General features: G+C 46.6%; 1 protein-coding gene across 1 annotated transcript; it reads left to right on the top strand.

Annotated features, from left to right (window-relative positions):
• Positions 1–277: 277 nt before the first annotated feature.
• Positions 278–2,093, top strand: LOC106818395 (organic cation transporter protein-like; the record flags this gene model as incomplete). The annotated part of the gene is made up of 5 exons (XM_014823107.1): positions 278–283; positions 553–630; positions 777–903; positions 1,597–1,778; positions 1,957–2,093. Coding segments are annotated over exons 1-5 (530 nt in total), but the record flags the coding sequence as incomplete, so codon positions are not given.
• Positions 2,094–14,220: the final 12,127 nt, after the last annotated feature.

Here is a 14,220-nt window from a genome sequence, read left to right as displayed (position 1 = left end):
AAGTATCTTGCGTTCGCGGCTTTTCTATGTCATGTATGAAGAGAGTGAGGAGAGAGGGACGGAGAGACCTGCGAGAGAAGGACGACGGAGGAAGCTGACGCCGCGATTGTAACGAAAGAGATACGAGCAGGATGCGGAAACGAAGAGACGAGGGGAGAGAGGAAGAAGGGAGAAGAGGGAGAAGAGAGAGAGAATACGAGAGTGCGGAAATCAAAATGGGGGGAGAGAGAAGAGAGGAGAAGGACAGAGAGGATGCGGAGTCCGAACCTTGAATGACATGAGAGTACGAAAAGCAAACGCAGAGAGGTAGACCGATAGAGAGTAGGAGAGGAAATCATGAGATAGCGATAGCGAGTGGCATGAGAAAGACAGACAGTGTGTTTGAAGTTACAGTATGTCGTGATATGCCAAATTGCTCCCGCGCATTGTGTGTGATTGCGGCGATCGTGCGTGCGTGGTGGCGTGCGTGCGGCCTGTCCGGTACGCGTGCATGGGCGACACAGATGGCTTCGGTTGCTTGTGGCTGTCCGTCTGTGTGTTTCATGCTTGCAGAGCGGCATCATAGCGCAGTGCGCTTTCTGTGTAACTCGCGGCAACGTCGCTCAGGCAAGCTTTCGATTTCTGGCCCAGGTTCGTGCGTGTCATCATCTAGACGGACTTCGCTTGAACGCCGCACCAAACCTTGACGCGCTGCCCCTTACCTGAACTTTTTCACTCCTCGGCAGCGTCGTGGAGTATACCTGCTTACGTCATATGTCGTTTACATTCATGAGCAGAACTTCGGCCGCAAGATCTGTCCGCTAGCTTGGGCACACTCGTCGGATCGGTGCCGCAGCTGCTTCTGGCGCGGCCGGATACCAGACATACCAGAGCGTGATTACCTGCGTGTGTGGGCGCAAGAGGGTGTGTGGTTTTTAGGAGGTCACGGGTAGCGGGATAGAGAGGAGAGATAAGGACGATAAGCAATCTGAAGATCATTGAGAGAGGACGATGCACGAAATCGATGAGAGGAGAGGAGGGAGACCTGGTCTAGAAAAGCACTCGAGAGTAGAATGAAGTAGACAGCCTATCGATCGACGAGACGACCGAGAGTTACGGAAGGAGAGAGCCGAGCAGAGCCGAGCGCGCATAGAAAGAGAAAGCGGAATCGGAGACGGGAGAGACGGACGAGAAATAGGCTTGAGAGAGAGAGCGAGAGTTAGTGAAAGACGAGCAGAGATTAGAGCAGAGAAGGAGAGCGAGGAGAGAAAGCAACGAGAGAGAGAGAGTGATGATAAGCACGAGAGAAGAGAGAGAAGCGAAGAGCGCGAGAGAGCGAGATAGAGAGAGAACTTGAGAGAAGAAGAGAGAGAGAGGAGGAGAGCGAAAGCACGGAGGGAATAAGAGACGGGAGACAGGCGAGAGAGAGTCGCAAGGAGCGAAAGACGAGAGCGGACGAGAGCGAGAGGAGGAGGAGAGAGAGAGAGAGAGAGAGAGAGAGAGAGAGAGACAGACGTGTCTGGTCCCAAGGGTCTCAGATAATAGATTGCGTACTGTACCAGCATCCATCTAATCCAGAAGCTAACCGGCTGCCATATCTGGTTGCCATGGTTGCAGATCTCAACGTCATCGTCATCGTCATGGCAACCCTTGGCAAGTTTGCCTTAACGGTTACGTTCGCCGTCTGCTACCTGTACAGCGGTGAGATCTACCCGACTGCCATCCGGAATGTCGGACTTGGAAGCAATTCGGCTTGTGCGCGGGTCGGAGCGATGGTGGCGCCATATATCACCCTGCTGGTGAGTTCGGGCGATACGCGGTTCTGGGCTGACGAGTAGAAGGGTATGGCTTGCCCTAACCCTAACCCTAACCCTAACTCTAACCCTAACCCTAACCCTAACCCTAACTCCGCTATTATCACACACCTGATGTGTTCTATGCCCTGCAGCGCATAACCATCCGTTTCGTACATTTCAGGCCAAGGACGTGGCGTGGCTGCCCATGGTACTGTTCGGCGCGCTGGCAGTGGTTGCTGCTCTGCTGGCAGCCATGTTGCCAGAGACGCGAAATTGCCATCTGCCAGAGACGATCGAAGACGGAGAGAATTTCAACAGGTAAGATTTAATAGCAAATATTAACGAATTATTCTCTGTTAAATTTATTAGCAAGATTTAATAGCAAATATGCATGAATTATTCTCTGTTGAATTAATAAGCCACTTCGTAGTTATACGCATTGAGCATGCGCGAGATTCTGGCGTGAACTTTAGCCAAACGTCAATTGTACATAAACCGCTCGCTGTATCTCCGTTGCGTGTGATAGCAAGTGGAACCGTACGTACTGTATTTGTCCAAGTTTAAAATAAAATCACATTTAACTAAGATTTGCCCAATATAGAATGTGTGTAAACTTCAATATATATTTATACATGTAGAACAAATACATGTTATTTGTTCAATTTTGTTGTCTGTTAGGCCTACTCATTTCTTCACAAAAGTTTCTGTAATTGTCATCATGGACATCTGACGTCTCCATCACCATTTTCATATTGCATCATTCATACACATGCAGTTACATCTCATTCTCAATTATATAATTAATAAAGCAACGAACATTCAATAATTAAATAGCATTCATTAATAAACATGACATTGTTTGAATGCATACTATTTTAGTTATTAGTATTTTGATTACAATATATGTCCATACTATGCCAGCTAAAATACCATTTACACATGAAACAGGAGTTACGCATATGTTTTTATTATTAATATCAAATGGTACTTAAATTGAAGATTTTTATAGATATTAATAATAAGAAATTATGATACATGTTTATTCCCTGCTGTCTCTAAAATGGAAACGCATTTAATTTATTGCTATTTTTTAAACTTGCTACATTATAAATTATCACATTTGCAGGTTTTATACAAGTATACACGTACACAATTTTCCCATGTTCATTGCATATATATTTATTTCCATATTCATAGATTTTTGGAATCAATATATATGCTTTGCAAGTTAATTACATGTATGTCTGAGTGTGCATTTCTGTTGTATTAGAATTAAGAAATCCAGGGAGCAAAAAGACATCCATAAATAAATGATATGACCGAGACTGACTGAACTGACTAGCTGCAGTTAACCGACTGACGGAGAAGGACCGACACTGTATATCTACCTAAAATACCCCACAATGAATATGATACACACACGTAAAAACCCCAAAAACAAAAGGCACAGGCAGATAGTCGATCGGTTCAGTACAAAAAACAAACGCACGCACGATTTTAAATAGCTTCTGTATAACATCCATGCATATTATTATGTAGTATACGGCAAGCGCGTACGAGCGAACGCGCGATCCAACTTTTCAGCTATGTACAAATGGCCTATGACCCGATGACGTCATAGGGCTCCAGTGCGTAACTACGCAGTAGCTTATTAGATTGAAAATCTCTAACGACGAAGAGAGGGAGCACATAGAGTAGCGAAGTAGGCCATCATATATGATAATTATAATAACAAAAAAGAGCTTAGAGAGTTGTGAACTATGCCATAAGCTCGCTCGTATATTGTTACTAAGGTCTGTCACCCGGTGGTAGACGTGGTGACCACGCGTCGACGCCAAATCTGATATCTTACAAATAAATTGTAATAATAATAATAATAATAATAAGCCACCGGCTAATGCCGTGAACCACTTTGGAAATAATAGTAATAATCGTAATAATAATAATGATGAAGAAGAAGAAGAAGAAGAAGAAGAAGAAGAAGAAGAAGAAGAAGNTGTGTTGGCTTCAAAGCTTGCAGAACTTGTTTGCGTGTCGTTGCAAGAGTCTCAATGGGGTTTTTCTAAATGTTTGCATGAACCAGCCCATTGGAATTCACTAAACTAGTATGTCGATGCGCGCGCTCGCGCAACTGCGTGTTCGCTCGCGCGCTCTTTCATAACTCTGTCATTGTCATGACCGCCTATTGAATATTTCTCCAAATCTCTCTCTCGCTCTCTCTTGACATTTTATACACATATTGGAGAGTCGTAGCTGGCGTGGAGCCGTCGCTCACTTTACTTCTAGGTTTGGCACTCGCTTCCGGTGTTGGAAATTTAAAGACTTCGCGCGCGCTCTCTGATCATTCTAAATTGCATTTATTGTATTCTTGACCCAGAAAACTGTATGTTTCAGCACACCAATATTTGGAGGACTCCTGCTTGCTTGGATAAGCCGAGATCATTTGGACTTATAGAGTTTGTACTAATGGCCCGCCTCACTTGAATATTCTAATTGATTCTCTCGTATTCTCTGACCAGCGCTCGCTCTAGATTTAGCACCAATATTGAGCAGTCTACCGCCTGGTTTAAAGCGAGATATTCGTCATCTGTCGCAGTTGATATCCAAGATGGGCGCCATAACTTAGTCTCGCGCGCAGTGGTTCTCCTCACAATATTTGCTCCCATGTGCAACTATGTGAAGAACTCTGGCTCGCTCTCTTGTCCGAAGACGTCCACACTTATTTGGTTAGCTGTCTGACTAACAGTAGATATATTAAGACGATAGTTATTTGTGGAAAGTGTTAGTAAACTTATCAGTAGTAAAGAAAATCCCGTGAGGTGTGAATTTCTGATCGCTCGTTAGGTACTGTGTGCCACATGCTTCAGGCTGGATTGCTTGAACCTGTAGTTATGACTCTATAATCGAAGTACTTCTTTGTGACAGTTTTTCGCTGGTTTTGTGAAAAATATGCAATGGCAATGCATGTCGACCTTTGAACCTTATTTAACACATGACAGCAGAAACAAAACGGTTTGCAGATGAGAATAGAAACAGTTGAAACAGCTATTGGTAACTCAGCACAGAGCGTGAATCAACCAGTTCATAAGCGAGGTCAAGAAGCTCTAGATTCAGCATACGAAGACGTTGCCATGGTATAATAGCGACTACCCGAGAAGTCTGACTCAGTTGACGGAGAGTATTTGTCAACGGAATTGCATCGGGAAGCTTAGGCCGCTTCAGGTTGGGCCTACAATTTCGACTACTCGGCGACTTACTGTTATTGCCGCTTAGCCAGAGTAGCAACACTCATGTCGACTTGATGTGCCTTCACGATATACAATCGGCGATCACGGTGCGTAGGCGCTTCTCGCCACGCAAACGGTAGCTGGTTGCGCCAGATATTTGTACTAGCCAAGGCAGTTCTTTTAGCGCCAAAGCAGACGCAAGTCTTGACGCCGGCGACCAGTCCTACATTAAAACGAGTCACGTAGTGACCAACAAAATGGCGCTTTCCCAGGTAGACATCAGGTAATCTCGTAATCTATCCTCAATTTCCTTTTAAAATCGATTATAATCTATGTGCAGATACGACAATTTAAGCTTGATAACGGAAAATCATATATATTGGTAACTAGGGTTCTCTGCATAATCCCCTCCTGTTAACTGCTGACGAGTAGTCTGTGAGGCTGCCATTTTTGCTCTCAACTCCACGTTACCTTTGACTAATAATTTGACGTCAGTTCGGCTGTTGGGCGTGCACTCTACGACTTTGTCGCGACGCCCTCATAAAATAGAACGTTGTTTTCTTATTCCTGCTTATCCATCTTTGCTGGGCTACCAGGTCCCCGGTCACCGCTTTCTCTCGGAGAGCAATCCTTCCCGCTGCATCCCGTTTTGTTTATCCCTTCTGCCTCCTCGCCTTCACCCACGTTTTCTCACTTTCTCCCTTACGTCATGGCCTGCTTCGTGCCAGCCCCCGAGGCCTTTTGGTGCGTTCCGCGTCGCTGCGCCGCCCTCGCTGCGCGCGGTCGCGCACCCCCGCCAGACCCTTCGTAAGTGCGGGACTCTCCCCGCGCCTCGTTTCACCTCCCTCCGTTTGGCGCGCCTGCCATATCCGCCCGCTGCCGGCGACCCCTATCTACTGGCACTTCTCGCTTCCCCAAGCCCTTGTGTCCCGACCATACGATTCCGCCTATCATTGCCGCCGCATCCGAACAACTACTCTACCCCCCTTGGCCCGCCTCTCTCCCCCACATAGGCCCCCCGCCCCTCTCCCTTCCCCCCCCTCCCCCCCCCCCTCTTTCCCTCCCTCCGCCCCCCCTCCCTCCCGCCCCCTTTCCTTTTTTACCGCCCGTCGTTATCCGCCCATGCCTTATTGTACCGCTTCCTCCGCCATCCACCTCACCACGCTCCCCAGTCTCGCTCGCCCTCACCATGCCCCGGCCCTTCCTTGCTCCATGCGCCGGTCCCTCTTCGGCCGATCGTACTTTTTCAATCGTAAGAGCCTCAATCGAGTTTCTCGCTCGCCAATGGCATTTTCTATCTCGAGCTTTCTGCTGGCCCGGTTCTCTTTGGACGTACGCATATTTATATCTAATCTTGTCGGAGACTAGGGTCGTAAGTGCTCCCACAGTACGCGGGCTTTGCAAGCCGCTGAACGTGGAGATCAAAAGAATTGCATGAGGCGATTAGGAGGAGAAGCAAATCCCCTCGTACCTCAGACCTCTTCTGAAGTTGATAGCTAAGGACTCTTATGTCTCCACCGCTTGTGCCGCCTCTCCTCATCTCGAATTTTCTTCGTTTCACTTTATTCCGAATGGCTAACACTATGTGCACCTGTGTACATGCTCATTTTCTCCCAGCTTACGCGTCAATGTGAAAACTGTCAGAGTGTTTTTTGCTTGCGCGCGTACATGTGTGGTAAGGCAGCCGGCTGATGTATTATGACGTCAGAGCCATATACACCAACCGCATACTTTAGCCAGTATCACTTCGCGTCAACCCTGCCTACACCGCTGTCGATTTACACTGTCATTGATGTACATTCGCTGTACAGCTGGCGCTAGTGATCCACAAGTGATCCCATGCCCAAAATTTCTAAACACCTCGCAACACAACCTTACTGTCTTAGTGCGCCGTTACCAAGGGCGTGCAGTTTGCTTGAATCACTTATTTAAGCGTTGCTGATCGTCACTTTGGTATGAGCGGAGTTATCGCGCGGTTCTCCTGCGATCGGTTACGCTCCGTCATTCTCGCTTTCTCAAAGTGCTATGACATTTTACCAATTTAAGTGGTTGTCAGTGTAGTCATTGGCACTATGTCGCAAGTACAGTTACTAACAATAGATATATCACATACCTCTCACCCATTTTGCACACCGGCGGTCACTGTCATTGTGAACACATAGAAAGAACGCATGATTTCTCCGTGTCGACTTTGCTGACATAGTGCCCGCCCATCCGTCTTACTTTATGCAATGGGCCTATTTCTCCTGTGAGTCTACAACCACTCGGATTAATAACAAAATTTATATGTTACACTCGTTTTAAATGCGTAACATATTGTGGCTAAGACGCGCGTCAGTATGCTTATTAAGTTAGCTCTCCCCGTTACTTTATTAGTTATTGCCTCTTTATTCGTAAATGCTTGTTTCCTTTATTTTAACACATACTTGATTTTTAATCGCACCGTTTTTCGAGTTTTCTCCGCGCTTACGTGCTATGCAAAATCTACAAAGGGAAAAATCTTGAGCGCTCCATTTTGTGTCCCCCCTTCACCCGGCCTGTCTGACACCTCAGTGCTCATTGCCTTCTTATTTCCTTCACTCTCTCATTTACCCTGGTGTCAGTTTTGAGATTCTATCAAACAATCTCACCCGCCCATCCTTTTACATACTAAATTCAAAATTTGGTGTGCGTAACATAATTAGGTCCTGGAATTCTTTCATGATTTTTCTTCGGCTTGAGCATGAGAGATCACTAGTCTCCCTCTATAATACTTTAACCTACAAGTGATGTTGGATTCGATCATTCGCCGACATACTAACGTTTAACTCGTTCCTAGAGCACATAAGCCGTGATCGTCACACGTGCTGCGCATTAGTAATCGCGTCAAGAATCTCGTCGTATGCCTGTGCCGAGGGATACTACAGACTCCCGTCTCTTCAACACGTCCTACAAATCGTATTGAAAAACTAGGGTTGCAAGCAGCACTGTCTATCCGTACGACAAAGTAGTAGGTATTTGTACGCAGACATGACCAAGCCCAGCAAGACGAGAGCGAAATTTTTGCTCTCCGCCAAAAGACTGACGCGAGACCGGGGACAGGTTTTTTGGTACGTCAAGACAAACTAGTTTGGCGTAAACAAGAACGGGCAGGTGTGTGAAGTACAGAGGTTCTCCTCCCTGATCTAGCCGCGCGCTGCTCGCTCTCTCGCTCACCTCTGCTATCTCTGGTCCTCTCATCTCGCTCTTCCCGCTATCTCTCACTCTAATACGCTGCCTGTTTCGCTATCTACACGCCGCTCTCTCGCCTCAACCTCTGCCTCTTACTAAAGCTGCGCTCGCTCCCACTGACCCGAGAATTTTTGCGGGCGCTCCACACGAGTCGCATGGAGCTCAGCGATTCATATTTGCGCTGCATGATCTCCCTTGCCCCCTGTCTCCTCTCGCCGACTTCAGGACAGGAAGACAACCCCGGCCCATCTAGTTGCAAGGCGGTCGGTAGGTAGTATCCTCACATATGTGTTCACAACGCAAACCCTTTGATCTGCTCCTGTAAGTCTCTCGCTCTCGCGTCGGACGGTACCACAAACTCTCCGTGTCGCGTTCAGAGTACACCACAACTCTCCCTCCAGGGTCACCATGCTATTTCGCCGCTTTCTATGCTTCCAAGATCACCAACACACACGGATAGAAACCGAGTGCCACAGTACGTGCGAATCATTCGTTCAGTCGTGCCGACAGCAGATTTATGCTATTTGGTGACTTTAACTACGCCGACATAGCAATGCGGATTGCCTTTACCTGATCGTGACTGCCCATCGCATTATCCTCTAGATTGCTGCAGCCGAGTCGCTATTTATTCCAGCTACGTAGACTTTCCAACTAGAGCCGTGGGTATATATTCTGACTTTAGTGGATCCACAACCGAACCACGGAATGGTTGCGCACACCTCGGGAGAACACTTGGCGGAAATTCGGTATAGAGTGACCATGAGTGCTGTTGCCCTTGTTACATGCTTAGAATACTATTATTGTAGATGTTAGTAGCTGTTGAAGATCAGCAAAGAATATGATTCCCCGACTTCCCCGAAACGCGGACTTTAAGCAAACTACGCGAATCACCTGTGAAGCTTCCTTGGCACAGGCCTTACTTTAGCGATCTAAGGCACTAGACAGCCAGTAGGCTTGGGGATGTTTTTCATGACAGGTTTCTATAGTCAACCGTTCCCCAGGAAATTCATGCCCGACACACAACTACCTTTGCTGGTCCCAAAACACATCAAGCCACGATGGATCGACTCGAAAATACCTTGCTTGAGTAGATGTCGTCAAGAAACGAGAGCGTACTGGTCAACTATAGACACAACGGTAGGTCCAGTCTCCTAGCGAACTTTATAAACGCAGCAACTGCCCCTTGCCTGGCGACAAAGATGTCGTTAGCACACTAGAAGAGAGACTCATTGACAATCTTGAAAGTGGAGAACAAGCATCAAGAAGGATGCAAGGTCGTTTTGTCTGCTATGCACCGGGCAAGGCTCAAGACAAACGGACTCGTCGGCCGATTAAAGACGTGATTTCTGGGGCCAGTGTGTGACCGATATCTGACTAACGAGCCGACCCTCCTAACTGAGCTATTTGGTTGGATCGGCGTGTTTACTCATGAGATTGCACATCCTACCAACCCCGAAATGTATGTATTCCGGGGACTCTGTTCGGATAGTGTGCTCGTCTCTCTCTCTCTCTCTCCTATCAGATGTAGCTCCGACGTCATCTGAGCCAGTACAAGAGCAGCTGCCCTGATCGCGGATACTTTAGTCCGCTTTATGCTGATCTGAGGACGTCAATGCAGTTATTTGGCTGCACCGCTCTGTGCTAGATTTTTTCCACGCTCGCCTGGACGAGGGCGATAGCGTACCGAGGCACTAGACTCTGAAATAATTCACCCCAATATTTAAGATAGGGCCCTCGTCATGCAGTATGATCAATTACCGTGCGGTCCGCTCCTAACCACCCATAGGTGTGTAACATGAATGCGAGTCTGTTGTGCGGTCGAATCCCGATCGTTGCTCTCATCTAGCGTTACATCTCCAGGACATTATTATTAACGTCCGGCACGACGATCGCGCTTTCTTTAAGGTCCTGGCGTCTCTCCCTCGCTCTCTAACTCTGCCTCTTAGAGTTCTCCCTCATGTCCTCTCGAGGAGTGTGGGGACCCGGGGCCATCCTCTACCTCCGTGGCTCTCCGGTCTAAACCAGGTTGACGTAATGATGACTTCCATCTTTCAAAACGCTTTTCGCCACAAGGTCCCACAACGCCAGGACTGGCTTCTGCACACCTACGACCGCGCCCACTCCACTTGGATACATTCGGGACCCCATCCCGCCACTCCTGCGCTCCCTTTGCTACGTCGACTGGTCCTTCTTCTCTCAGCGCTCCGCTGCTCTCCCGCGTGTAAATGTCTCGTTTTTCCCCATGGGCACCAGTGAAAGTGGGGTACCTTAGGCTCGGTCCTCGGGCGACCGACTTCTTTTCCTGATACTATATCTAACTGACATTGACAAGCTCTGCGCTTCCTAACGCGGTAACATCTATGGTGAAAAAGTTTGCGGATGACACAAAATTATACCGTACCATTGAGAATGAGGAGGATGCTGCAAAGTTACAATGTGATCTGCATAGTCTGATGGACTGGTCGGCTGACTGGCTGATGTTATTTAATGCAAGCAAGTGTAAGGTCATGCACTTGGGCTATGCCAACAAGAAATTTGACTATACTATGGGCAATGTGACCTTCGAGGAAACAACATCAGAGAAAGATCTCGGTGTCCTGATTCACTCCTGAAACCATCATCCCAGTGTGCAGCTGCAGTTAAGAGGGCCAATGCAGTTCTAGGCATGATTAAACGCTCATTTATTTACAAGGAAGTTGACATCGTTATGGCACTTTACAAACACCTTGTCCGCCCAACATTGGAATACTGTGTTCAAGCCAGGTAGCCTCATTTGATAAAAGATATTGACCTAATGGAGAAAGTCCAGCGGAGGGCAACCAAGCTGATACCGGAGCTCTGTCATCTCTCCTATGAAGATCGTCTCAAGGAGCTCAAGCTCACCAAACTAGACCTGAGGAGGTAGAGAGGTGATATGATTGAGGTATTCAAGATTCTTACTGACAGAGAAAGTGGACAAAAACAAACTTTTCATTATTTCCTCTGATACAAGAACCAGATGTCATCAGTTTAAATTGATCAAGGCGCGATCGCGCCTGGACTTGCGCAAGTACTTTTTCACACAGCCGGTGGTGGATTCCTGGAATTTTTTGCCAGTTAGTTGTGTTAGTGCCTATAGTATAAACACATTCAAAAACGAGATCGACAAATACATTGTTATTATTGGGGCTACTATGAGTCGGACGGCTCCCTTGCCCCCTGCCGCCATGCGTCTATGAGTCGTGCGGCAGCGACAGTTAAATACAGTTAAATACACTGTCACTGGCTGCAGTGGAGGATCTAGTCTATTCTGTAGTCTATAGACACTCATACCGCATGTGTGTGCATGCGTGCGTGTGTGTGTATATACGTATATAATTTAAATGAGCCATAGCCATAGGCCCATACCCTGAGCCTTAATTGTTGCAGAGGCACTTGTCTTGAAACGTTTGCAATAATAAAATGATGATAAATAAACATGAAATGTATTTTCTACCAAAGTTGTCACGTTTCTCTACTCTCTTCTGCCTATCATTAGACATTAAAAATTTAAGTACTGATAATTTCCTGTAAATTCCGTTTAAATATTCTCCTCTGCAACACACAAGTACACTGCATGCACGGCGCTGTGCACGAACACCAAAATTATAAAGCAGGTGGGAAAGCGTGACCGGAAAATTCGCACGACACTCGCTTCGTGTCACACAATCGCAGCACCAATACACAACTAACAGTAACAGTCTCGATCCATTCTGGTACCTATGCATAGCCAAATGTTCACTTGTTCGAATTATACCATTTACTAGAATATAAGGATATCACATTACTTAGTTGAAAATATGATCACGTGATTTGTTAAGTTTTTATTCACTAATGTGAATTACAACTTGCAGGGTCCAGAGGTATTTGATAAAGTTGGAGGCCTCCATAAATTCATGGGATGGAAAAGAAATCTTTTAACTGTAAGTTTAATCGCAGTGGCTACGGGTACGGTAGCCGTCGGTCGTTGAAGCCCCTTTTTGGCGTTAGGGTTAGGGTTAGGGTTAGGTTTAGGGTTATGGTTAGGGTTAGGTTTAGGGTTAGGGTTAGGGTTCTAGCTCATCTAAACTCTCAAATCGTGAATTTATTTCCCAAGGCATTATTTCGAAATCTGGCGCGACCGCCGCCATCTTTGTCTCGTTAAGTATGAAAACGAATGGACTCCCGTACCCGTAGCCTCGAGACATTAAGATACGGCTACCGTACCCGTAGCCACTGCCAAATAGATTTCGTATTTATACTACTGTACTAGTACTCCAACTACAACTACATAGCCTAGGCCTATATACTTCATTTTTATATACAAAGTTTAGCACTTAAACGCGTTCATAAATGTAACAGCTATTTCATTTAAACTATAAAATTGTCTAATTATAAAGAGTTAGAACACAGCTGACAGCATAAAAACTTACGTTGAGGAAAGAGGACGCATGCCATTTCTACTCGTAGTTCTGGATTCTCCCACTACGTGGCGCGCATGCTGGTAATTGACAATTTCCGGTAGACTAGTACCCGGTCCCATCTTTTCCCCATCGAGTAATCGAGGTGGGAGCGAATACCCATCTAAATTTCCGGCTGCTAGCGGTAGAAAGTCGAAATTACAATGTCGATATTAATTGAGAAAAACGAATATCTCGCGCCTATTGGGATTCGGACATGTCACATGTCTGCTTTTAGCAACCCCTATCACGTTCACGACACCATCCACTAGAATGATTAGTAACATTAGCGATTACGTAATAACATAAACATCTCTCTCATCTCTCTCTCTCAGTACTCTTCGTGCGCGGGCTCTCTTTCTCTCTCTTCTCTACTCGTCTCTCTCTCTCTCATCTCTCTCTATCTCTCTTCTCGTCTCTCTTCTTCTCTTCTCTTCTCTCTCTCTTCGCCCACTACATATCTCTCTCTCTCGCTCTCCTCTCTCTCTCTCCTCTCTCTCTCTCTTTCGTATCGTCTCTCTCTCTTGCCTCTCGTTTGTATTCTTCTCATCTCTTCTCCCTCCCACTCGTTCTCTCTCCCTCACCTCTCTCGCTCGCTCATCCTCTCCTCTCTCTCTCTCCTCTCTCTCCTCTCCTCTCTCTCTCTCATCTCTACCTCTCCCTCTCTCTCTTCTTTCTCGCTCTCTCTTCTATTATCTCTAAGTCTTCTCTCTTGCTCTTCTTCTCGCTCTCCCTCCACTCTCTCTCTCTCCTCCTCTCCCCTCTCTCTCGTCTCTCTCTCTCTCTCTCTCTCTTCTCTCTCTCTATCTCTCTCTCCTTGCTCTCTCTTCTCTCTCTCCTCCATCTTCTCTTCGCTCTCTCTCTCTTCTCTCTTTCTTCCTTCTCTCTCTCTCTTATCTCTATCTCTTCTTTGCTCTGTCTTCTCTTCCCTCCACGTCGCCAACCTCTCTCTCTCGCTTCTCTCCTTCATCTCTCTCTCTTCTCTTCGTCTCTCTCTCTCCTCTCCTCTCTCTTCTCTTCTCTCTATCTCTCTCTCTTGTCCCTCCTATTTCTCTCCACTCTCACTTAAGTTAGCAGAACATCTATAAGGACTGCAATATCAACGAACGTAAATCACGCAAGTTCTGCTAAACATTAATTGTTGCAGGCGTAAACAGAATTGAAACATGGGCCAAGGCGAGGTGAGCCGAAGCGATCGAAGGGTAGAGTTTGGAGGGTATCCCCACTCCCGTTAGGGAGATATTTTGGAAAATTCGTGAATGAAATGGCAGTTTTTTGCACACTAATAATCGTTAGGTGTATTAATGAGAAGTGCTATATGCTAATCCCTTATAACCCTCCTCCTCCTTTTTATTTTTTCACTCCGATCCGTCAACGTGGGAGTGCCCTGGCGTTTGGCGCCGGTAAGGCTCTGACGTTACACACGCACCAGGTTGTGTTGACCGTTAGCTAGACCAGTTGGAAAATGGCTGTACAAAGCGAGTGTTTGTAGGAGCGGAAGAAAGACGGGTGTTAAGCGACCAAGACACCGTATGAAGGATTTCTAACTGG

This window comes from Priapulus caudatus, unplaced genomic scaffold (assembly GCF_000485595.1).
Source record: "Priapulus caudatus unplaced genomic scaffold, Priapulus_caudatus-5.0.1 Scaffold2211, whole genome shotgun sequence".
Classification (NCBI taxonomy): Eukaryota; Metazoa; Priapulida; class Priapulimorpha; order Priapulimorphida; family Priapulidae; genus Priapulus; species Priapulus caudatus.
Note: the sequence above shows the minus strand (reverse complement) of the source record. Positions and strands in the feature narration are given on the sequence as shown.